Below are 26157 nucleotides of genomic sequence, written 5' to 3'. Positions count from 1 at the left end.
GGCAGAGGGGGCCTCTGCAAAGTGGGGGGTGGGGCACCTAGCAAAACCAGGCAGCCTCCCTGTGGGCTGTTGAGTGGTTGGGCCTTCCTGTTTGGGCAATCTGAGACCCAGGGTGCCCCTGCGTAAACAACCTCTCCACCCCACCCCCGTCCTCAATGAACCACACCCCGACACCTCATCGGGGCCTGCCTGAGTGGCCCGGTCAAGCCCACCCCACTTACTTGCTCTCCGGGGCTTCATAGCTGCTCCTGGTCTGGTGACTGCTGCAGTTCCAGCAGTGCCCACCGCTCCCAGTGGCGCTGCTGGGACTGATGAGCTGCTGGTCTCTGATTGGAGGCGGGATCATCACTGTTCAAGGGACGGGAACTCTGGTGCCTGGCAGTTAACTGCCCAAGCACCATTAAATACAGCTGGGGGTTCCACAAGTGGGCAAGGTGGGGTTCCCCTCACATTTCTGGCCTGGTGTCGGGACCCCCACCGGCTGCATAAAATCCAGCTCGTAGTCTGTGCAATGATAGTATGAGCATTATAGAATTCCATCACTTCAGTAGCCTGCTTTGTCCCAGGTCCAACATCACAGCTCCTCTCCCAGAGGGTATCAGTAACAAAAAAACAGTCAGCTTGTTCAAATTAAAAATAGGTGTAGCAGAAATTTAAGCAATAAATTTACTTCAGTGCCAATGTCTCATTATCAGTTTCAGTATGTAAGGTAAAGACATTCCCTTAAATAATCAGTATCTGATAAGATAACAATTAGCGAGCCTGAGACATACAGACTGCATGCAGAAGTTAGTTCGTGGAGAACTCCTGTATCGCATGCTGTGATCTGATCTTCATGTTACTCCTTTCTTTAAAATATAAATCTTTGATTACAAGGAACCCTAAAATAAGGCCAATGTAGGAATTTAGCTTGGTGCCAGAGATAGTGGGCAGAGTTTTAATGGAACTGACTTGGCTTCTCAGCACAGAGGGACTGGCAGTGAGTTGGGAACCCTATTGTTGAACAGCGGCTTTTATTGTGGCTGTTTAACTCAGCAACGGCATGAGCATCCCATTTTCAGGTTTCCTGACCAATCACAGAGTGGGGGTGTAATAACTACCCACACCTGCCCATAGAAGGATTTCTAAAGGGTCCCAGCAGGGGTCAGAATGACTGCATCCTACATTCGTTCTGCAGGCCTCAGGAAGGAAAAGGATGAATACCAGACATGGGAAAGTTCCCTGACTATTCCCTAGAGATGATTCTGGAGGCAGCGAGGGTCTGCAGAGAAGTGCTTTATACCACTGATGGGAGGAAAAGGCCAGCCTCGCTGAACAAGCAGGCATGACTGGAACTCTCTGAAGCAGTCAGCAGCAGGAGAATGTGGTTTGATGATCTCCTAAGGGCAGGAAAGGTTAGTGGTGCCCCACTTTCAGGTGCCAACCCCCAGACTCTGACTTGCCCAGCACCCCTGACCAGAACTCCTTGCAGCTCGACTCATTCCTCTATCTCGAGGCACCTCCTCACGTCATAGAGTCATAGAGAGATACAGCACTGAAACAGTCCCTTTGGCCCACCGAGTCTATGCCGACTATCAACCACTCATTTATACTAATCCTACATTAATCCCATATTCCCTACCACATTAATCCCATATTCCCTACCCTTCTCCTACCACCTACCTACACTAGGGACAATTTACAATGGCCAATTTACCTATCAACATGCAAGTCTTTGGCAGTGGGAGGAAACCAGAGCATCTGGCGGAAACCCACGCGGTCACAGGGAGAACTTGCAAACTCCACACAGGCAGTACCCAGAACCGAACCCGGGTCGCTGGAGCTGTGAGGCTGCGGTGCTAAGCACTGCGCCACTGTGCCACCCATGTGAGCAGCCAAAACTGACACTCAGCCTCATCTTTGTGGCATCTCACACTTATCCCTCACAGTCACCCTCCACAAATATCCTCTTGAAACATTCCATTCCTCACACTCATAACCCTCTGCTTCCTCGGCTTGCAGAAGAGAGCGCACCATTCCAGGGAGAGGCAGAGAACCCGCTGCTGCTGGTGGTGGTGGTGCTATTGTTGTTCCTGCTGCTGTTGGCCAGGATACTGCAAAGCTTCCCTGTTGTTTTTCAGAAAGTATGATGGGATCCAATATATTGACCTGAGAGAGCAGAGAGGGCATCGGTTTAATGTCTCAACTGAAAGATGGCACGTGCAAATGTAGAATCATAGAATGAAACAGTATAGAAGGAGGCCATTTGGCCCATCGTGCCTGTGCTGGCTCTTTGAAAGAGCTATCCAATTAGTTCCACTCCCCTGACCCTTTCCTATAGCCCTGTAGAAGCGTCCCCTTCATGTGTTTATCCAATTCCCTTTTGAAAGTTATTATTGAATCTGCTTCCACCACCTTTTCAGCCAATGCATTCCAAGATCATAAGAACTCGCTGTGTAAAAATAATTCTCCTCATCTCTCCTCTGGTTCCTTTGCCAATTAAAGGTTATGTGTGTGCCCTCTGGTTACCAACATTTCTCCCACTGGAAACAGTTTTTCCTTATTTACTCTATCAAAACCATTTATAATTTTGAACACCTCTATTAAATCTCCCCTTAACCTTCTCTGCACTAAGAAGAAAAACCCCAACTTCTCCAGTTTCTCCATGGATCTGAATTCCTGCATCTCTGGTATCATTCTAGCAAATCTCCTCTGTACTATTTCTAAAGCCTTGACATTCTTCCTAAAGTGTGGTGCCCAGAATTGGATTCAATACTCCAGCTGGGGCCCAACCAGTGATTTATAAAGGTTAAGCATAACTTACTCACTTTTGTATTCAACAGCTTTGTTTTTGTGTGTCAGCATGGCTCAGTTGATAGCATTTTCACTTCTGAGCCAAAAGATTACGGGTTCAAATCCCAAAACACCAAAAATAGTTTACTTGGACACTTCAGTGCAGTATTAAGGGAGGGCCGCACTGTTGGAGGTGCTGTCTTTTGAATGAGATGTTAAGCTCTCTCAGGTGGATGTAGAAGATCCCATGATGTTATTTTGAGGAACAGCAGGGGTGTTACCTAGTGTCAAAGCCTATATTTATCATGCAATCAACATCACTGAAAAACAGATGAGCTGGTCATTGGGAGCTTGCTGTGCACAAATTGGCTGCTGTCTTTCCGACATTACAACTTCAAAAGTACATAATTGGTCGTAAAGCACTTGGAGGCATCCTGTGGTCATGAAAGGCACGATATAAATGCAATTTTTTTTTCGAAAGCTAAGGTTCCCCTATGCTTTTAACAGCCTTCTCAACTTGTCTGCCTCCTTCAAAGATTTGTGCACATACACCCCCATGCCTCCCTGTTCCTCCCTATTCCTGCCGCCACCCCCCACCCCCCCACTTTAAAATTGTCCCATTTAGTTTACATTGCCTCTCCTCATTCTACCAACCAAAATACATCACTTTGCACTTCACTGCATTAAATTTCATCCGCCAACTGTCAGGCCATTTCACCTATTTATGTCCTCCTGAAGTCTGTCACTAACCACCTCACTGTTTACTACATTGTAAGCCTACATTATGTGCACAAGTCTCTAGAGCAGGCTTGAACCTTCTCAGTCCTTCTCAGCTAGTGGCATGAGAGTGTTGTCAGTGAGCTGATAAAAGAGAGCCTTTTAAGTCAGCAACTCATGCTGCCATGGTTTCCTATTTTGACCTCTTAGGGGCATACTCAAGTTTTTGGCAACTGAATGAAGAAAATTTAAATTACGCATGTTCAATATTCTCTATGTAAGGTGTCACATATTCATGGATGGTCAGCTGGTTGCTTTATCAAAAGAAAAGCATGACAATAAACTTCAGAAACCATTTGCAGTTATTCGAAGAGTTAAACTGAAATGCAATAAAAATAAATTTGCATGTTGGAGTCACTGACCTGATAATTGACAGTAACGTGACAGCTGGTGAAAGCATTAGGAAGGATAAAAATGAAACTCAAAACTACTGAGCGCATGCCATGTCACTTTACAAGCACGATGTGCAAAGACTCCGAGGAGTTGCCAATTACTTGACTAAAATTATACGTGTCCTTCAGAAAAAAAAAGCTTTGATAAATGTGTTAAAGACTACCAAATGGAGCCAGAGTTGCATAGAAAAACAGAAAGAGACTGCTCATACAAGAGGCAATTCTGAAGTTCTATGATTCTGAAAGACCAACAGAACCTGCAGCTGATGCAAAAGTTCATAAACTTTTAACTTCAGCCCTTCCCACCATCCCCTACACCAATCAGATTCATTTGACCCTGCTCCCCTCCCCACCCCCCACACTGAAATACATACCTGCTTCCCCCTCCCGACCTGTGTCCTGCATCGGATCTCTAGACGGAAATCCAAAGGCATGGGAGTGCCGGCCATTGGCACCAATATCAGAGCGGGACGGACGGCAGGAGCAGGTCAATTATTAATTCATTTATTTGCATTTTTTTACATATGCAGACTTTGGTCCCATCGCCAAGCGGCAGGGGGGCCACCACGAGGCCTCGCTGCCACCGGCAATATCGGGCCGGGCCTTCCCGGCATCGAGGACCGTGGCGGGCGTCTGCCAGAGGCATTTATCGATTTTTCAGTCCCCCGCCCTGCTGCGAGCCCCGACGTTGAGGGGTTGTAAAATCCAGCCCTAATTGAGCCTTTGCTTCCTTTATGTTAAGACCAGGAAAACTTTGGCATGGGGATGAAGATATGTAAATGAGTGACAGTGACAATATAAATTAAATTTAACAATTTTAAAGGGTGTGCAATAACAGAGAGACCTGGGGGATTATTTATACATATCTTTGAAATTGGCAGGAAAGTTGAGAAGGTTGTTTTTTAAAATTCTTTCATGGGTTGTGAGCATTGTTGCCCAATGCTTACTGCCCTTGAGAAGGCAATGGTGAGCTGCCTTCTTGAACCGCTGCAGTCCATTTGGTGTCGCTACTTCCACAGTGCTGTTAGGAAGGGAGTTCCAGGATTTTGATCCAGCGATGGAACAGCGATTTAGTTCCAAGTCAGGATGGTGAGTTACTTGGAGGGGATCTTGCAGGTGGTGGTGTTCCCATGCATTTACTACCCTCGTTCTTCTAGGAGGTAGAGGTCGCGTGTTTGGAAGGTGCTGCCAAAGGAGCCTTGGTGAGTTGCTGCAGTGCATCTTGTATATGGTATACACTGCTACCATTGTGCATCAGTGGTGGAGGGAGTGAATGTTTAAGGTTGTGGATGGGGTGCCAATTAAGTGGGCTGCTTTGTCCTGGATGGTGTTGAGCTTCTTGAGTGTTGTTGGAGCTGCACTCATCCAGGCAAGTGGAGAGTATTCCATCACACTCCGGACTTGTGCATTGTTGATGGTGGACAGGCTTTGAGGGGTCAGGAGGTGAGTTACTCGCTGCAGAGTTCCCAGCCTCTGACCTGCTCTTGTAGCCGCAGTATTTATGTGGCTGGTCCCGTTAAGTTTCTGGTCAATGGTAACCCCAGGACATTGATAAAGGGAGATTCATCAATGGTAATGCCGTTGAATATCAAGGGGAGACGGTTAAATTCTCTCTTGTAGGGGATGGTCATTGCCTGGCACTTGTGTGGCGCGAATGTTACTTGCTATTTATCAGCCCAAGCCTGAATGTTATCCAGGTCTTACTGCATATGGACACAGACTGCTTCTGTCTCTGTGGAGTTGCACATACTACTGAACACTGTGCAATCATCAGCGAACATCCCCACTTCTGACCTTATGTTGGAGGCAAGTTCAATGATGAAGCAGCTGAAGATGTTTGGGCTGAGGACACTACCTTGAGGAACTCCTAAATGATGTCCTGGGGCTATGATGATTGACCTCCAACAGTCACAATCATCTTCCTTTGTACTAGGTACGACTCCAACCAGTGTGGAGGTTTTTCCCTGATTCCCATTGACTTCAATTTTGCCAGGTCTCCTTGATGCCACACTTGGTCAAATGCTGCCTTGATGTCAAGGGCAATCACTGTCACCTCACATCTTGAATTCAGCCCTTTTGTCCAGATATGGCTGTAATGAAGTAAGGAGCCGAGTGGCCCTGGTGGAACCCAAACTGAGCGTTGGTGAGCTGTGTAAGTGCTGCTTGATAGCACTGTTGACGACACCTTCCATCACTTTGCTGATGATCAAGACTAGACTGACGGGGTGGTAATTGGCTGGAGTGGATTTGTCCTGCCTTTTGTGGACGGGACATACCTGGGCAATTTTCCACATTGTCAGGTAGATACCAGTGTTGTAGTTATACTGAAACAGCTTGGCTAGGGGCGCGGCTGGTTCGAGAGCACAAATATTCAATACTACACCAGGATGTTGTCAGGTCCCATAGCCTTTGCAGTTTTTTCCCCTGATTACCATTGACTTCAATTTTGCCAGGTCTCCTTGATGCCACATTTGGTCAAATGCTGCCTTGATGTCAAGGGCAATCAATGTCACCTCACATCTTGAATTCAGCCTTCAGCTGTTTCTTGATACCACGTGGAGTGAATTGAATTGGTTGAAGACTGGCATCTGTGATGTTGCAGACCTCAGGAAAGGGCCATGATGGCCAAAACTTAGGCACAGCACAGCCCAAAGTCACTTACTATCAGTGTAGCTGAGATTTCTGAAGTTTGATGGCAATTTTCTCTATGATTTACAAAGAAATTCTTACTTAGGCCTGCACTATATTTAATCAAACTGCTGTCAGACCTAGCGCTACTGAAAAATTTTGCCCCATCATCCCCTCCATACAGTTAGAAGGTGTGAAAAACGGAATGGTCTCAGCAATGGAATATATTTGTTCTGTGAAATAATTGAGTACAAAAAGGATCAACTGAGACAAGAGCCTCTGAAAAAGAGGTGCTGTGGTAGAAGGCAGCTGTTGACTCGCTGTTATCCCCATCAGTGGTGCCACATTTGTGCTTGATTCACACCAGTTTTATATTCCGACATAGGCAAATGAGCATAGCAGGAAACTTCAATGTAAGTTCCCATTGGGAAGATTGATGTAGAAACTATTGTAAATTACAACATAATTAATATGTATGTGCAATCCAAGAAATTCAGCACCATTGTTTATTACCTGCAGATGTTTATCTGTTTTGAAGGAGGGATGATGTAATAATATAATTTACAAATGTTCCCTCACTTCAGTGAGTCTCAATGCTTCATATTGGTTTAAGGATAAAAGTTAGAGATATTCCATTTGCAATCAACGTCTGACAGTGTAACTATCAGCTGCGTTGTTTGAGGCAATCTGTTTTAGACAGAGTGACTACACATAGAATTTGGGAACTCCTTCAAAATCCTGGAGTTGAACCCCCCCCCCCCCCCACCAATGACACGGAGGTGGCAGGCAGTCCGTCTCTGGAAATGGTGTCAGCTGCCACGGCGCATGCACTATACCATTTTTAAAGGGCTTTGAGCCCTTCCATTTCATTTAAATTTTTAAAAATTCTGTGTTTGTAAAAGTTGAAATAAATTTATTCTGACCCTCTCCCACCTCCCCCCTCCCACAATAACCATGAAAATTAAAACCTGCCCTCTTCTCCCCGCCCCAGCAAAAACACTTACCTTGTGCTCCCGACCATCCCCCTCCGAAGTTCATCAACTTTAAACTTTACCCCTTCCCATCATTCCCTAGACCAATTACATTTTTCCGACCTCGCCCCCTCTTCCCGCACAGAGAAACGTACCTGCTCCTCCCTCCTCACCAATGGTCTGCCTTGGATCTCCGGCACCAATATGGCACTGGAACAGACAGTGGGAGCAGGTAAGTCATTTATTCATTAAATTACATTTATTTAAATATTTAGATTTGGCTCCTGTCGCCGAGCGGCAGGGGGGCCACCATGAGGCATCACCGCCGCCGGCAACATGGGGTTGGGTCTTCCCGGCATTGAGGCCCATGCTGGGCCTCTGCTGGAGGCATTCCCCCCCCACCACCATGACCCCCAACATTGGTGGGGCAGGGGGCGGGGGGCTGTAAAATCCAGTCCCCTGTAATTATGTTGTTTTACGCTCATAATAAATTTATTCAATTGCAATAACCTTGAAGAATGTTCAAAATCAGAGCATGACTGGTTGAAGCAATTTCCCTGTATGTTTTCAGACCAATAATTGCTTTTACAGTTGTGGATGGCATAATAATGTGCGGGCACAATACAGAAAACATATTGAATAAATGTCAAACTAATTATGAGACTGTTTGCAATTATTCTCATTATAGAAAATATTGCATTAATGTTTTTTAAAATGATATCACATTTGGCAGTGATACAGCTTTTCCCTTACCAAATTCACTGGCAAACAGTAGAGCTTTAATATCTGTCTTTCTGGTAGTCTCATTGCCTAGTGTTCTCAATTTCCCTTTGTTCTCTTTTTAAAAATCTAAGATCTGCTGATTTTGTAGTACAATTAATTCACATTGACCTGACTGATAAACACTTTGATTACTGTAAGCCTCCCTAATGCCTCTTCCAATTCTTGTTCAGTTTCTATTCACAACCCTTTGTAAAGCATCTTGGAAAGTTTTACTTCAGTAATAAGCGTAAGTTACAACTGTTCAACTATTTTCTCTTTTTTTTTTCCTTTCCTTCCTCCTTTTCATAGCAATTACAGGGAACGTATTGCAAGGTGACCAAGGCTGGGAACTGAATAGTCAAGGGTATTTGACATTTCAGGAGGATTGGAAGAAAGGAAAAGGAGGTGGGGTAGCTCAGTTAATAAAGGATGCGATCAGTACAGTAGCAACAAATAATATTGGCTCGGAAGATCTTCCCCAGATCACCAAGGTTTCTGTTGTTTATTGAGCTTAAAACTCATGTTTTCCAGCACAGGCTATTTTCAAACAACATCTCAAGTATCCTTTCAGTGAACTTGATTAAAAAAAACACATGGTTACAAAAGTGCTTCTATATTTTTTGTTAAGTATATATTTTCGAGGACTTATATTTAAATTGTGAAGATTGATTCATTGGAAGGCTGAAAATTTCATAGAAGCTGGACTTTGCTTTATTGTTAACAGTTCATTAAAAGGACACTGAGATGTTGTTTAAAAACAGCTTTGCTGCAAGTCATGTGCTTTAAGCAATAAACAACAGAAACCTTGGTGACCTGGGAAAGATGTTTACAGAGAAGTGATAGGTCAAGAGTTATAGTGATCGGGAGGCTTGACTCTTGAGATATTGTTTTTGGTTTTGCTTTGGACAGTGTGTTGGGGTGTGAAATGTTTTGAAGACAGTTGGAGAAAACCAGCCAAGACAGCAGTCACCATCAGCTCACCCTCTTCCATCTCTTTGAGAACTTCCTGAGAATCAAGTGCAAGGAATCAAGAAACTGATGCTGCATTTCTCCTGAAATGCCTGCCGACCTGACCTTCAATGTCACCTGCAAAGAACTGCTCTAGAAAGATCCCAGTGACAGTTGTCTATGTGTATTTGGGACACCAGACCCAGAAGGGACAACTGACATCTTTCCATATTTTCTCTTTTTTTCTTCAAGAATTAGCAAGTATTTGGCCAAAGTATTCTTTTTTGCCTTTTTTTTGTAACAGACCTCTGCGTGGAGAATTTCTGTTTATTTCAGTGTGTGAGTTTGTGTGTGGGGAATTTAAAAAGGGGAACTTTCATATTTCAATCTGTGTGTTAATTTTTTGCTTCTTTACTGGTTAAGTTTTGTTGTATAATAAACTGATAATTTTGTTGTTTATTAAAGAAACCTGGTTGGTGTATTTTATTCTGGGATAAAGAGTAATGTATATAATTGACTACATTGGTAACTGAATAAACATTTTAGAAAATATACATTGTGACCTGCGGAGAAGTGGAACTAGAAAAGACAGTGCCCTCTTCCTGCCTTGGTCATAACATCATCCATGGAATCTTTTCAGTTTTAACACAGGTCCTCAAAAAAATAAAATATTAAGAAATGGAAGTGCTTTCATAACAGACAGAATATAAAACAAGAAATAATAGGGGCACGTAAGAAAGATACTGCAATAATCGTGGGAGATTTTAATCTTCAATTAGGCAAATAAAATTGGCAAAGGTAGCACTGATGATGAGTTCATAGAGGGTATTCGGGACAGGTTCTTCAGACAATATGTTCTGGAACTAACCTGGGAGCTGGTTATTTTAGACCTAATAATGTCTAGTCTAATGTCTAGACCTAGTAAGGAGACAGGATTAATTAATGATCTCATAGTAAAGGATCCTTTAGGCAAGAGTGATTGTAACATCATAGAATTTCACATTAAATTTGAGAGTGAGAAAATTGGGTCTGAAACTAGTGTCCTAAACTTAAATAAAGGCAAACACAAAGGTCTGAAGACAGAGTTGGCTGCAGTGGACTGGGAAAATAGGTTAAAACGTAAACACGGTAGATGTGCAGTGGCAGACATTTAAAGAGATATTTCATAACTCCCAACAAAGATATATACCATTGAGAAAGAAAGACTCTTTGAGAAGGATGCACCATCTGTGGCTAGCTATGGAAGCTAAGGATGGTATCAAATTGAAAGAAAAGGCAAACTGGATTGAAGGTTGATAAATCCCCTGGGCCAGATGAGCAACATCCCAGAGTGTTGAAACAGGTGGCTATAAGGATAATGGATGCATTGGTGGCTATCTTTCAAAATTCTATAGATTCTGGAAATGTTCCTGCAAACGGGAAAACAGCAAATGTAACCTCACTATTTAGGAAGAGAGGGAGCAGGAGAATGGAGAACTACAGACCTGTTAGTTTGACATCAGTAGTCAGGAAAATGTTGGAATCTATTTTAAAGGATGTGATAACTGGATACTTGGAAAATAATGGTAAAATTGGGAAGAGTCAACATGGATTTATGAAAGGAAAATCATGTTTGACAAACCTGTTGGAGTTTTTTGAGGATGTTACTTGTAGCATTGATAAAGGAGAACCAGTGGATGCAATGTATTTAGATTTTCAGAAGGCTTTAGATAAGGTCCCACACAGGAGGTTAGTAAACAAAATTAGAGCACATGGGATTGGGGATAATATACTGCAATAGACTGAGAATTGGTTAACAGACAGAAAGCAGACAGTAGGAAGAAATGGGTCATTCTCAGTATGGTAGGCTAGTACTACGGTACTAGTGGGGTACCGCAAGCATCAGTGCTAGGGCCACAGCTGTTCACAATCTATATAAATGATTTGAATGTGTGGACCAATTGTAAAATTTCAAAATTTGCTGATGACACAAAACTAGGTGGGAATGTAAGTTGCGAGGAGGAGGCAAGGAGGCTTTAAGCGGACTTGGACAGACTAAGTGAATGGGCAAGAACATAGCAGACAGAATATAATGTGAATAAGTGTGAAGTTATCCACTTTGGTAGAAAAAACAGAAATGCAGAATATTTCTTAAATGGTGAAAAGTTGGGAAGTGTTGATGTTCAAAGGGACCTGAGCGTCCTTGTTCATGAGTCACTAAAAGCTAACATACAGGTGCAGCAAGCAATTAGGAAGGCAAATGGTATGTTGGCCTTTATCACAAGGGGATTTAAGTGCAGAAATAAAGATGTCTTGTTGCAATTGTATAGAGCCTTGGTGAGACCGCACCTGGAGTATTGTGTCCAGTTTTGGTCTCCTTATCTAAGGAAGGATATACTTGCCATAGAGCGAGTGCAATGGAGATTCACCAGACTAATCCCTGGAATGGCAGGATTGTCTTATGAGGAGAAATTGAGGAAACTGGGCCTGTATTCTCTAGAGTTTTGAAGAATGATAGGTGATCTCATTGAAACCTACAAAATTCTTACAGGGTGTGACAGAGCGGATGTAGATAGGGTGTTTCCCCTGGCTGGTGAGTATAGAAACAGGAGACATAATCTCAGAATAAAGGGTAGGCCATTTAAGACTGAGATGAGGAGGAATTTCTTCAGGCAGAGGGTGGTGAATCTTTGGAATTCCCTACCCCAGAAGGCTGTGGAAGCTCAATCACTGAGCATGTTCAAGACATAATGTGATAGATTTCTAGAGATAAATGACATCAAGGGATATGGAGAAAGCACAGAAAAGGGGCATTGAGGTAGATGATCAGCCATGATTTAATTGAATGGGTGGAGTAGGATCGATGGGCTGAATGGCCTACTCCTATTCCTATGTTCCTGTGTTCCTACAATGCTGTGAAGATTAGTGGTAGGCCAGAAGATTAGGGACACTTTAAAAACCAGCAAAGGATGATTAAAAAAAAAGAAGGAGAAATTAGAATATGAGAGTAAATTAGCAAGAAATATAAAAACAGACAATAATACAGTAAAAGTTTCTACAAGTATATAAAAAGGAAATGAATAGCTAAAGTAAATGTTATTCCCTTAGAGGATGAGACTGGGGAATTAATAATGGGAAACAAGAAAATGGCAGAGACTTTGAACAAGTATTTTGTATCTTCTTCATGGAAGAAGACACAAAGCAAATCCCAAGAATAGTTGAATATCAAGCAGCAAAAAGGAGAAAGGAACTTACAGCAATCAATATCATGAGAGAAAAAGTACTTGGAAAACTAATGGGACTAAAGGCTGTCAAGTCCCCTGGACCTGATGGCCTGTATCCTAGGGTCTTAAAAGAAGTGGCTACAGAGATAGTGGATGCATTGGTTGTAATCTTCCAAAATTCCCTAGATTCTGGAAAGGTCCCAGAAGATTGGAAAGCCTCGAATATAACACCTCTATTCAAGAAAGGAGGGAGACAGAAAGCAGGAAACTATAGACCTAACATCTGTCATTGGGAAAATGTTGGAATCCATTATTAAGGAAGTAGTAGCAGGACATTTAGAAAATCATAATACAATCAGGCAGAGTCACCATGATTTTATGAAAGGAAACTCATGTTTGGCAAATTTATTAGAGTTCTTTGAGGATGTAACAAGCAGAGTGGATAAAGGGGAACTGGTAGATGTAGGGCTGAATTTTACAATCGCAATTGGCAGCAGAGAAAACATGTCCTGGAGCTGCCACGATCCTAAGCGCAGCAGCTCATTTAAATAGCCGGGGCAGGCCACCCCTTAATCACATGGAGCAAGCGGGCTTTTCGTCCCCAGCAATGGCTTTGAGTCCTACCGTTAAATTAAAATATTTAAAGATGCAGTTAAAAAAAAATTAAATGCATTGTTTTGCACCTCTCCCACCCCCCCAATAACCATAAAATTAATTACTTGCCCTCTCTCCCCCCCCCAAAACACTTACCTTGTCCACCTGACCTTCCCACCTCCCAAAATGCATAAACTTTAACATAAAACCCTTCCCACCATCCCCTATACCAAAGATATTACTTTGACTGTTTCCCCCGCCCCCCCACTGAGAAACTTACCTCCTCCTCCCTCCCTACAAGTGTCCTGCCTCGTTTCCCCAGACAGGGATCCAAAGGCACAGGAGTGCTGGCCAACGGCACGAAGATCGCAGTGGGACGCAAGGTAGCAGCATAAGTATAATTAATTCAGTAATTTTAATTTATTCAAATATTTAAATGGAGGTCTCGTTACCGAGCGGCAGGGCGACTGCTATGAGGCCTCACCGCTGCCAGCAATATCGGGCTGGGCCCTCACGGAGACGTGGTGCGTGGCGGCCCTCTCCCAGAGGCATTTTCCGGCCCCCACGTTTCACGACCTCCGACATTGGGGGATCTGTAACCTTCAGCCCATAGTGTATTTGTATTTCTAAAAGGCATTTGATAAGGTGCCACATAAAAGATTACTGCACAAGATAAGAGCTCATGGTGTGGGGAGGGGGTAATATATTAATATACATAAGATGGTTGTGGTTGTGGGAGGTCAATCATCTGAGCTCCAGGATGTCACTGCAAGAGATCCTCAGGATAGTGTCCTAGGCTCAACCATCTTCAGCTGCTTCATCAATGACCTTCCTTCAATCATACGGTCAGAAGTGGGGATATTCGCTGATGATTGCACAATGTTCAACACCATTCGTGACTCCTCAGATACTGAAGCAGTCCGTGTAGTAATGCAGCAAGACCTGGACAATATCCAGGTTTGGGCTGAGAAGTGGCAAGTAACATTCGCGCCACTCAAGTGACAGGCAACGACCATCTCCAACAAGAGAGAATCTAACCACCTCCCCTTGACATTCAACGGTATTACCATCGCTGAATCCCCCACTATCAACATCCTAGGGGCTACCATTGACCAGAAACTGAACTGGAGTAGCCATATAAATACCGTGGCTACAAGAGTAGGTCAGAGGCTAAGAATCCTGCGGCGAGTAACTCACCTCCTGACTCCCCAAAGCCTGTCCACCATCTGCAAGGCACAAGTCAGGAGTGTGATGGAATACTCTCCACTTGCCTGGATGGGTGCAGCTCCAACAACACTCAAGAAGCTCGACACCATCCAGGACAAAGCAGTCCGCTTGGTTGGCACCTCACCCACAAACATTCACTCCCTCCACCACCGACATACAGTGGCAGCAGTGTGTACCATCCACAAGATGCACTGCAGCAATGCGCCAAGGCTCCTTAGACAGCACCTTCCAAACCCGCGACCTCTACCAACTAGAAGGACAAGGGCAGAAAATGCATGGGAACACCACCACCTGCAAGTTCCCCTCCAAGTCACACACCATCCTGACTTGGAACTATATCGCCGTTCCTTCACTGTCGCTGGGTCAAAATCCTGGAACTCCCTTCCTAACAGCACTGTGGGTATAGCTACCCCAAATGGACTGCAGCGGTTCAAGAAGGCAGCTCACCACCACCTTCTCAACGGCAATTCGGGATGGGCAATAAATGCTAGCTTGGCCAGCGGCGCCCGCATCCCATGAATGAATAAAAATAAATAGCATGGATAGAGGATTGGCTTGCTAACAGGAAACAGAGAGTTGGGATAAATAGGCCAATTTCAGGTTGGCAAACTGTAAATGGTGGGGTGCCACAGGAATCAGTACTGAAGCCTCGGTTATTTACAACCTATATTAATGACTTGGATGAATGGACCGAGTGCATTGTAGCCAAATTTGCTGATGATACAAAGATACACAAGAAAGCAAGTTGTGAGGAGGTCACAAAGAGTCTGCAAAGAGTGATAGATACGTTGTGAGTGGGTGAAAATTTGGCAGATCCAGTATAATGTGGGAATATGTGAGGTTGTCCACTTTGGTGGAAAGAATAGAAAAGCAGAATTATTTAAATGGAGAGAGACTGCAGAATGCTGCAGTACAGAGGGTTCTGGCTGTCCTTGTACATGAACCACAAAAAATAGCATGCAGGTACATGAGTAATTAGGAAGGCAAATAGAATGTTAGCCTTTATTGCAATGTGAATGGAGTATTGGAGTGGGGAAGTCTTACTACAATTGCACAGGGCGTGGGTGAAACCACACCTCGAGTACAGCATACAGTTTTGGTATCCTGGTTTAAGGAGGGATATACTTGGATTGGAGGCAATTCGGAGAAGGTTCACTAGGTTGAATCCTGGGATGAAGGGGTTATCTTATGAGGAAAGGTTGAGCAGGTTGGGCCTATACTCATTAGATTTTAGAAGAATGAGAGGTGATCTTATTGAAACATTTATGATTCTGAGGGTGATTGACAAGTTAGATGCTGAGAGGATGTTTCCCCTCATGGGGGAATCTAGCACTGGAGACATAATTTCAAAATAAGAGGTCTCTCATTTAAGATGGAGATGAGGAGGCTCTCTGAGGGGCCTTAATCTTTGGAATTCTCTTCCCCAGAGAGTAGTGGAGGCTGGGTCATTGAATGCATTCAAGGCTGAGTTAGGCAGATTTTAGATGTACAAGGGAGTCAAAGGTTGTGGGGAATAGGGAGGAAAGTGGAGTTAAGGGCACAATCAGATCAGACATGAGCTTTTTGAATGGCGGATCAGGCTCGAGGGTCCAAATGGCCTGCTTCTGCTTCTATTTTTTATGTTCTTAGGCTGCTGTCTAATTTTCATACACTCAGTTCTTTTTATGCATCAATCAAAAGTCTTTACACTTATAAATATTTCAGAAGTGAGCCAATAGTATGACATTGTGCAAATAAGGAATATATTACCAGTGATATTTTCCTGTTGTGATATGATAATGGGGAGTAGTCTCCTCAGTTTTGCCTGATTAGAAAATGCAGTTTCATTACCAAATTAGAAAAAAAATGATTACTCCGTGGAAATTGTGAAATGATACTATCAGGGAGATTCTGAGGCTTCTTGTCTGGTGGAAATGGTATGGTAGCTCCCTGAAAATTGCAGGAAAGTACATACTGTTCTGTTCTCATGATCACAATTTTGCTGGGCTACTTAAAATATGTGACCAGGCAGCCCATGAGTGCTAGGGTAAATATTTGTTTGTTTGTGGTGGCTCTCGAAAGCAAACCACTTGCCAACCCACCTACCTTTATTCAGGCCCGCAAGCTTTCTAATACTGCGATAGGCTGAAATCAGTGGGTTACCTGGGGATGCTCATTTTCTACATGCCAGCTCTAAATTTATGAGGCTCAGCCTTCAAGGCAGATCAGGCCTACCACCAGCACCGTCAGGCCCCAAAATCTTATGGAGGGATCATCCGTATCTATTGTGAAACCACACCTGCCAAAACTGAGACATATTAATTTCGTCATATGGAACATTATTTTTGAACTGTTACTGAACTTGAAATAACTTGTTTAAAAAGACCACAACACTGGCTGAAAACATGGCTGCACATTTGCATTCTAAAGGACAGTGGCTGAAAACATGGCTGCACATGCATTCTAAAAGATCGTTGCAGGAAGAAGACAATGAGAGCACCTCCCTGATTTTAGCCAGATGGGTTTGTTAAGAGAGATGATTAAGAGACATTGAATGTGTAAGAGCCAGCATTCCATCCCGCACCCCCCCCCACCCCCTGCCCCCCCCCCCCCACTGAAAGTGTCTGCTAAGCTTGAAAGAATACACAACATGTGGCAGGAGAGACTGTTCCAAATAAGGAGTTAGTTACATGTCTAACCTGTTAGCCAACTTGGAATTTTCTGAATTATGCCACACCGAAAGGAAGAGACTACAATTTGAAGACAACAGAGCAGAAAGGTCTCTCCCTGTCTCTCTCCCTCTCAAGCAAAGTTTCAGGCATCCAGGGAAGTAACTCAAGCCTCAAGATAGAAGACTAGCGAAACAAGTTTGAAAGTGTGCACTGGGCCCCAATGAGAACTGTAAGACTTAACTTCAATCAAAGACTTTACATCAAACCCAAAGCCAGTAACTGAACTCCAGCTATTGCTTCAAACCCTTTCCCCTTTAATTCTTTCTCCTCTCTGTTTATTGCGTATATATGCTAGCGTGGTCACATCTGGTATTTTTAGTAGTTAACTGAATTAGAGTTTTAAGGTTAGTAAACCTACACGTTACTTGTTTAAATCTGAGAAAATCTGTCTAGTTGATTTATTTACCATTACAATTAGAGAACAGTGAGCAAGGACTCACTGAGAGGGAAGCTAAAACACAATGTTTTAAAAATTAAACCCTGTTACAGCCAAACCAGGAAAGACTGAGAGGGGAGCCCTATACCCCTTCCTCACCTGGTCATAACACGATAAACACTTTTCTATTCATTTTTTGACCTACCAGTTTCTTCTACCTCAAAGATGAAAAGTTCTTGGTCATTGAACTCTCCATGTCGACTATAAATACTGCTCAATGACTGTCTGCATCTTCAATAACAAGTCTTTGATTTTGTTTCTTGGAGGATCAGAAAGGATGCTAATCCCAACTCTTCTCAATGAAATTATTATATACATCACACAAATAGATCTTTACTGGCTGTGAAATCTAATCTGGTATGGTCTGAGGCTGAACCAAATGTCTAATTTGAAAGATGACAGACCTCTAACACTGTCTTGTCTCCACGCCAAATTATCAGCCTACATTACATACTCAAGTCCTAAATGCAGGCCTGAACCCATAATTTTCTGTTGCAAGAGTTGAAACTCTATCATTGAGCCATGCAAATACTCTCTTCAGAGTGATATTTCCTTGAAAACTGTATCGATAATGCTAAATACAGGTACAGTATTGCATTGATTATGTTACTGGAATGAATTAAGTTTAAAAATAGTCTGACTATAAAAAGTGCGATCAAAGAAATGACCATAATACTGTTATGTGTTGTAAAAAATAAATGTGTGACCTTTCTGACTAGGCCCTATCTCTAACTCCAGCCCCATTTCAACAAACTCTTAACTGCCCTCTGGTTTGCCGATGTTATGGACAGGTGGCCAGGAGTGTGGGTAGCTCTCATTGTCCACCTCCCCACTGACGGCAATCGTGTTTTGTTAAAAAAGGTTGAGTTAGCCCCTGAATATTTTACTTGCCCAATAAAGAGACAGTGACAGGTTTTCTTGTAGGTTTAAAACAGAACATTAACTATTTATTGAACAATATTCATTCCCTAAAATATTTTCAACACCACTCACATACACATTCATTCTCACATTCACATTCAAGAGAAGATAGATAGAAAAGTACAGGGTAAGAGGGGTTCAGAGTTCAGGTTGTAAAAGTCTGTTTTTTCAGGAATAATCTGTGGGATCCCCTTGGGAAGAGAATTTTAAAGTTGCAGGCCTGTTTGCTGGTTGTCTGGTAATCGTTGGGCTGTTGCAGTCTCCTGGTGGTTCACTTTGGGTTGAAGACACTGCTGATGTCTTAGGTCAATTCTCAAATGCACTTTCTTGTGTCTGCTGTAGCTAGCTTCCAACTTGTCTCAGCGGGGTTCAACTGTGTTGGCTGGAACCGATCTCTCTCTCTCTCTGTTAATTCCTGCTAGAATTCAAGGTGGCTTTTTGTTACACTTTGTGGCTGAGGACAGACCAGACTGATGTTGTCTTTAGTCCTGTCCTGAAATGACTCCCCCTTTGTCCCTCAAAGTTATTGCCTTTTAAGTTGAATTTTACAAGGGTTGGCTTTGTCCATGTGGCTTCAGGTTTCAGTTCCAGCAGGGCTGTATAATAGCCTTGATGATGGCCCCATTCTCAGGAGATGCGCGTGGTTTGCACTCCATTGTAATGGAGGTTATTCAGAGATGATAAGTCTGAGAAAGGTTTTGTCTCACATTGTTTTTGAGTATAGCTCACAACCAGCTGTGATTATCTGTCGCATTTCCATGCAGACAGGGCTTAATTGGTTTTTAGTCTTTGTAGCCATGGATATAGATTTGAGTGCAAGAGATATTAAGGGTCATGTGTCTTGTCCTGCAGCACATGTGCTGATCTCTTTAAAATTGTTCTAGTTTTTTATAACTCTTCAGTTTGGTTCTGTATTTTCATCGCTGCACTTCTCATGAGCATGAACTTACCAGAACATTGGATGAAAACCAGCAACAAAGAATAACACACTCATCACACACAGCAATTCAAGAAGAAACCCCTACCACTATCTTCTCAGGACAATGAAAGATGAGCAATAAATTCTTGCCTTGCCAGCAACATTCACATCCCGAGAATCAATAAAGCAAACTGGTCTGCAATCTGAGTGGCAGGAGAATTGGCTATATTAATCTATACCGGTGATTAGTCAGATTAACTTGTGTCACAATAAACTGTTTCTGTATTGCTTTTGTGTCTACTACTCTATTTGAACTTAACAAAAGGGAAGAGGACGAAAAATGATGAGGATTAAGACAAGGTGTTGGACTGAGACAGGTTCTGTGCTAAAGAAATGTTCCCCACTGCTAAAGCTGGATGAGGAAAGAGAATTAAAATCAATGATCAGGCTTAAAGTAAAGATGAATTGAACCAAGAACAAATAGTTCATCTAGCTGGTACTTCTATTTCCTTTACTGAAATCTATTACTGTCAGTCAAACTCTTTTCAGGATTTGATGAGACCAGTTTTGTAAAGCCTCACAGTATAATTTTTAAGAAATCAAGGATGACTTGACTGCTGCGGGATTAGCATGAACATTCCAGGGCTCCAAGACTTTATTTCTTTTCTTTTGTTCTTGGCAGTAAATACCCACGATGTATAACCAGATCACCCTGACTTCAAGGAACAGGCACACATATTCAATATGGGCAGTCACCATTTCTCAAAAAAAAAACACAGCTACAGATACTATGACGGTTATGCTCTTTTCTTAAATTAACACAGGGACAATTCTACTAATTGCACAATTAATGGAGTTACAATAGTTTTGTTTGTTTGATGGACTCAAAATAGCTCATTTTGTACATTGGGGTTATGCCACCAATCCTTCCTTTTTTTGTCAATTAGATTTTCTTCAAATTTATACGGCACTACCACAAGATATAATGGGCTGAATTTAATGGGACCCCAGGAGACGGGCTAGGAGGCAGAGGGTTCCATTGAATTGCAACGGGAGGTTGGGAGTTGGAGGGCCATCGCCTTGCCGTCGCACTGCAATTTTGTTGGAGGCAGGATAGGCTGATGACGGTGTTCCTGCCCAAAGGCCAATTGAGGCCCTTAAGAGGCCTATTATCAGCCAGTAAAGGGCCTCTTCCACTGCCCCTCTCCCCTTGCCACTGGTAATAAAAAGAGGTGACCTCCCTGCAGGCTTGAGGTGCGGGCCCCTCCTCCGTGGGCAATCTGTAGCACAGAGGGCCCCCGGCAGAAAACAAACCAACTCCCTGAACTCTCCTCCCCCTGCACTCAACGCCCACCCTCCCCCACCATCGCTGGGACCTGCCGGACTGACCCTGTCTCATTTCCCTTGGGTCTTGGTCTCCAGCGCTGAGCCTGGTTTCGAGGTCTTCTGCAGAACTAGCAGTAGCGACCACTCTCATCGGTGCTGCCAAATTACTGAAATGCTGGCCCTCTGATTGGCCAGCAACTCTTGAAGGCGGGATCCCATCCCTTTCATGATGGGGATTCCGGTACTGGACTGTTAATTGCGTGGACGCCGTTAAATAGAGCTGAGGGGGGCTCCGGATGGCCAAGGCGGAGTTCCCACTGCCTTTTAAGCCTGCCACTGGGAGCCCTACTGGCTCCATTAAATTCTTCCCATAATGTGTCAATCTTGTCCTCTGTAGGGATTATATTTTCCATGGTAATTTTGGACAAAACATTGATATCAGCATAAATGCAGAACATTGCTTTGTTCTCATGTTTGCGTTTTCACTAAAATTAGCCAACAGAGGACAGAGATCAGTAGTGCTAGAAGTCTCTTCACTTAGACAAGAGCAACTAAAATAAGAACTACTGTGTAATGCAGACATTTCACAATCCTCCCTCTCTGCTATTGACATTTTCAGCTGCTCACTGAGACATAAATCAGCTTTGTTAGTACCACATTTATCTTAACCACAGCTGTCAGAATTACAGGACAAGAAAAGCTTACCAATAAATACTGACTTAAAAACAACCTACAGGGCTTTGAACTTCACTAGGTTCTGGAGATATAATCCAAGTAGCTTGATTAATCTGCCTAATGAAAGGTGAATCTTCTTTCTCTTTCCTTTCGCACTTATTCACTTTGCTCTCACATGACAGGCACACTAATCTTTACCTCCAGTTATTAGTTCTCATCATTAGCAGCAATAGAGGACTTGGGGGAGCTGTTGAAAATGTTCTAAATTTTCCCACTAAGTCCAAGTACCACTCTCTATTATCCTCCAGACAAGAGGATGTTTCCTATACATAAAAAAAACCTGCCATTAATATCTGACTATGATTGGTTAGCAAAAGGTTACCATTCAGGCATTGTCAATGTTTTCTCCCTTCAGGTGGAAGTCCAGTGGTGATCTCGACAAATACTGACCAAAGTTGACCAATTCCTTGCATGGTCTACTTTGGGTGATAGCCAGCCTTGCACCTTAATATTTAGTCAGGAATCAATCGTTCTATCAGTTCTGGTGCAGAACAATTTTAACTATAACCAATTGTGTTCTCACAAGTGAGCTTTTGAAAAACATGATGCAAGGTAATTTACTTACTATAAATAGACTTTGGTCAGGTAGGCTTCATCTGTTCACCATTTGTAGTGAAATTGTAAATATATTCTTCATTATCATGTTTACAATTGTGCTACAAATAATGAACAGTGAATATCTGCCCCATATGACAACTGATTCCAATCAGTATTCTCTAAATTACCCAACTTACAAATGTCATTCACTGCAATGTGAATTTTTTATTGTCCATTATATTAATTAGGTTTATGGCCTCTCAACATCTTTATCCAATTTGATTCATTTAGTATAGATCTGTTTGATTCTTTGTATGAAGTTTGTTAAGACTAAAAACAATGCAAAAATATATGGAATATATGCATTCTGAAAGCAGAGAATGCTTCAGCCCATGATTAACAATTTTTTGTATGAACATTGTGCTCAAGGTGAGGGATGTAAATGGCGGAGAATGGAAACTGTTGAATTTCAGGCACCCATTATCAGCACTCAGCACTCCCAGGTCTGGCATAGCTGATTAGATACTGAGTAAAGTTCCCACTCCTCTACCCCAAACCTCAGAAAAGCAGCATCTATTTCAGCAGTGTGACATTTTCTGATTTCCTGAACCAGCCATCCTTTGCCTCCTGAGCGGGCTTGCAGTTTAGTGCTGCTTAATGTTAGTCTATACTCACTGGAAACTGAATTAATAATGCCCAAACTAATTTCATATGGGGTCCTTACAGGCAGCTGACTGAGGGAGCTACATTCCATCAATCTGGGTTTAATTTAAACCCAGATCACAGAGAGAAAATGTTGATACACAAACAATTAGATCAGCCCCTTCCCCATATTTAGTCTATTTGAGGATATGTATAGCTTGAAAACAGCTTGCATCCTTCAACAGCACCTTCCATACCCATGACCTCTACCAGCTAGAAGGACAAGGGCAGCAGATGCATGGGAACCCCACCACCTGCAAGTTCCCCTCCAAGCCACACACCATCCTGACTTGGAACTATATTGCCATTCCTTCACTGTCACTGGGTCAAAATCCTGGAACTCTCTTCCTAACAGCACTGTGGGTGTACCTACCCCACATGGACTGCAGTGGTTCAAGGAGGCAGCTCACCACCACCAAGTAGGGCAAGTAGGGATGAACAATAAATGCAGACCTAGCCAGGGATGCCCACATCCCACGAATGAATAAAAAAAATAAAATATACTACTTACATTTGAATCAGAATCACTTCCATTGACACAAACGACATCTTGCTTTTGAATTGTTATAACATCTTTTGATAGCTTTAGTCGGATGTCATAGGCATTCTCAGACTCCTCATCAAAAAGACGTGCTATACCAGTCTTAGTCTGTAAAACAATAGTGATTTTGTTTGTAAAATATCACTTATTTTATGATCATCTTACAATCTCATTAACAAAACACTCCTTAGTTCATTCCCACTTTTGCTTTGAAATGGATTTTCCCAGTTTTCTCCCCTGCCCTCTTAAGGTGCCTCGCCTCATTGGGGTCTGATTGTACAGATATGGGCAGTCCTCAGTGTCTAAGCTGAGTGCCAGCTCACAACTGAGCCTAGACAGTGAGCATGGGCAGGCTATTTGGAGATTGTAGCAACTGGTACTGTGCTCACTTAACATTCACAGAACACACAGTTTCCAAAAGTGATCACTTGGTAGTGATTAGCCCAAGGAACCTTGGCTGATCTTTTACCTCTCACTTGCCCAGATACATTGATGCCCATTTGATGTCATTTGTATGCCAATTGCTGTCCCAGTTGACATCAACATAGTCAGTACAGTCCAAGAATAAAATATAGGGTCTTTGGTTTGTGCCACTTAGTATCACACCAGCTAGCAGCTTCACTCACTATCCCATTTTTATAGCTTTAAGATCAGTTTTACTCAAATTATTTGCAACAAAAATAACATGGTAGTCCTGGATTTGTGCCGGACATCAGAGTCTATTTTCCTCTATGGATATACTTTGGGTGTCTGATAGGTACGGAGAACCAGAGGAACCAAGCATGGAACATAGGAGCAGGAGTAGGCCATTCAGCCCATCGAGCCTGCTCTGCCATTCAATACAATCATGGCTGATCCACTTCAATTCCTTTTTCCCACACTATCCCCATATCCCCTTATGTCATTTGTATTTAGAAATGTAAATCTCTACTTTAAACATACTCAATAACTGAGCTTCCACAGTCCTCTGGGCTAGAGAATTCCAAAGATTCACCAGCCTCTGAGTAGAGAAATTTCTCCTCATCTCTGTCCTAAGTGGCTTCCCCCTTATTTTGAAATTGTGTCCCCTGGTTGTAGACTCTCCACCCAGGGGAAACATCTTACCTGCACCTATCCTGTCTATTCCTTTCAGTATTTTGTAGGTTTCAATGAGATCACCTCTCATTCTTCGAAACTCTAGAGAATACAGGCCCGGTTTCCCCAATCTCTCTTCATAGGACAGTCCCGCCATCCCAGGAACAAGTCTGGTGAACCTTTGTTGCACTCCCTCTATGGCAATAATATCCTTCCTAAGGTAAGGGGACCAAAACTGCATACAGTATTCCAGGTGCTGTCTAACCAAGCTTCTATATAAGTGAAACAAGACTTCACTACTCTTATACTCAAATCCTCTTGCGATAAAGGCTAACATACCATTAGCCTTCCTAATTGCTCTCTGCACTTGCACAAGAACACAAGAAGTAGGAGCAGAAGTAGACCATATGGCCCATCGAGCCTGCTCCGCCATTCAATATGATCATGGCTGATCTTAGGCTTCAATTCCACTTTCCTGCTCCCCATTTCCCTTGATTCCCTGTGAGACCAAAAATGTATCTATCCCAGCCTTAAATGTATTCAATGATGGAGGATCCGCAATCTCTGGGGTAGAGAATTCCAAAGATGCACAACCCTTTGAGTGTAGTCATTTCTCCTCATCTCACTCCTAATAGACTGCTGCACCTGCACGTTAACTCTTTGTATTTTTTGTATGAGTACCCACAAGTCTCTCTGAACATCAACACATCAGTTTCACATCTTATAAAAAATATTCTGCTTTTCTATTTTTACGACCAAAGTGAACAACTTCACACTTCCCTACATTATATTCCATCTGCCATCTTGTTGCCCACTCATTTAGCCTGTATATATCTCTTTGTAGCCTCTCTATGTCTTCTCCGCATCTTACCTTTCCACCGAGCTTTGTATCATCAGCAAACTTTGGTACATTACTCGCTGCTTTTTATCTACTATTCACTGCCTGCCAACTTGAAAATGCCCCATTTATGCTCACTCTCTGCTTCCTATCTGTTAACCAATCCTCTATTGTTGCAAATAGTGATTCAGTGCTTAAGTCAAGTGGCTTGGTCAGCTACTGAAGAGAATGATTAGCCGGGAGGTGACTGCTCACTGGCTGATTGTGTATGCATGGGTCCCTGTAATGCATTTGTGACCAACGGGTGTATTGTTAACGGGTGTATTTTTAACTGGTGTTTTGTATTGTTAACTGGTTTTCTGACAGAACCTAGTAAAGGCTTTGTGTTTAAATTTGAGCTTTGAGTGTTGTCTCCTTGTTTCTTGTAATTCTTGTGTTCGAACTGTGGAGTAACTGGTCAAGGGTAAAAGGTTACATCTTACAGAACCCAATTAAAATAGTTAAAGTATTTATTTTATGCATTTTTTCATAGACTTTATTAACTCCTATATGATTCAGCAATGGTCTTTTTTTTCTCCCAATCCCCATCCCTCACCCCTCGTATCCTTAATTTTACAAAGAACTTCATGTATCTTGAGATGAAGATGACAGAAATGGTTTGAATGAACTACCTATCAATTTGTGTTATTCTTACAAAGTATTACTGATAAAGTTCTACCTGGGCAACAATGATTCAGGAGTCACTATCTTCTGTTGATTCACTGCCACCCATTTTGCATTGCCATCCAAGACAAATTTCACCTCTTAAAAGCAAATGACCTCATTCAAAGTGAAAGATTAATTATAAAGCATGTGTTTGAACTGCAGCTTAAATAAGTGACAAAAGAAAAAACTAGCAGTAGCTTAAATCCCTCACTATCTATTTGTTTTTAAAATGCCATGTAAAGTTGGAAAATTAAAATCACTACACCGATTTCCAAATGACAAATACTTCATACACAATTATATCCAAGAGAAGATGGAAAAAACAGCCAATTAGATTCAGGAACTCTATAAACATAAATAGGATAGCAGCAAAAATGATGTCAGATTAATTTATGTAAAAGCAAGCAAGCCAAGATGCTGCAATCTCAATAGAACAAC

General features: G+C 42.6%; 1 protein-coding gene across 1 annotated transcript in view; it reads right to left on the bottom strand.

The window, feature by feature from the left end:
* The window catches only part of sntg2 (syntrophin, gamma 2), a 325968-nt gene extending 301701 nt beyond the window's left edge, over positions 1-24267 (bottom strand). The window contains exons 1-3 of the mRNA XM_068028487.1: positions 24207-24267; positions 23305-23372; positions 23073-23210 (exon numbers count right to left, since the gene is read on the bottom strand). Of these exons, the coding sequence (XP_067884588.1) occupies positions 23073-23210; positions 23305-23372; positions 24207-24267 (267 nt within the window). The remainder of the gene's footprint in view (positions 1-23072; positions 23211-23304; positions 23373-24206) is intronic.
* Positions 24268-26157: the final 1890 nt, after the last annotated feature.

The sequence above is a fragment of the Heterodontus francisci genome, chromosome 3 (assembly GCF_036365525.1).
Source record: "Heterodontus francisci isolate sHetFra1 chromosome 3, sHetFra1.hap1, whole genome shotgun sequence".
NCBI lineage: Eukaryota > Metazoa > Chordata > Chondrichthyes > Heterodontiformes > Heterodontidae > Heterodontus > Heterodontus francisci.
This window is presented reverse-complemented; position numbering and strand designations above follow the sequence as displayed.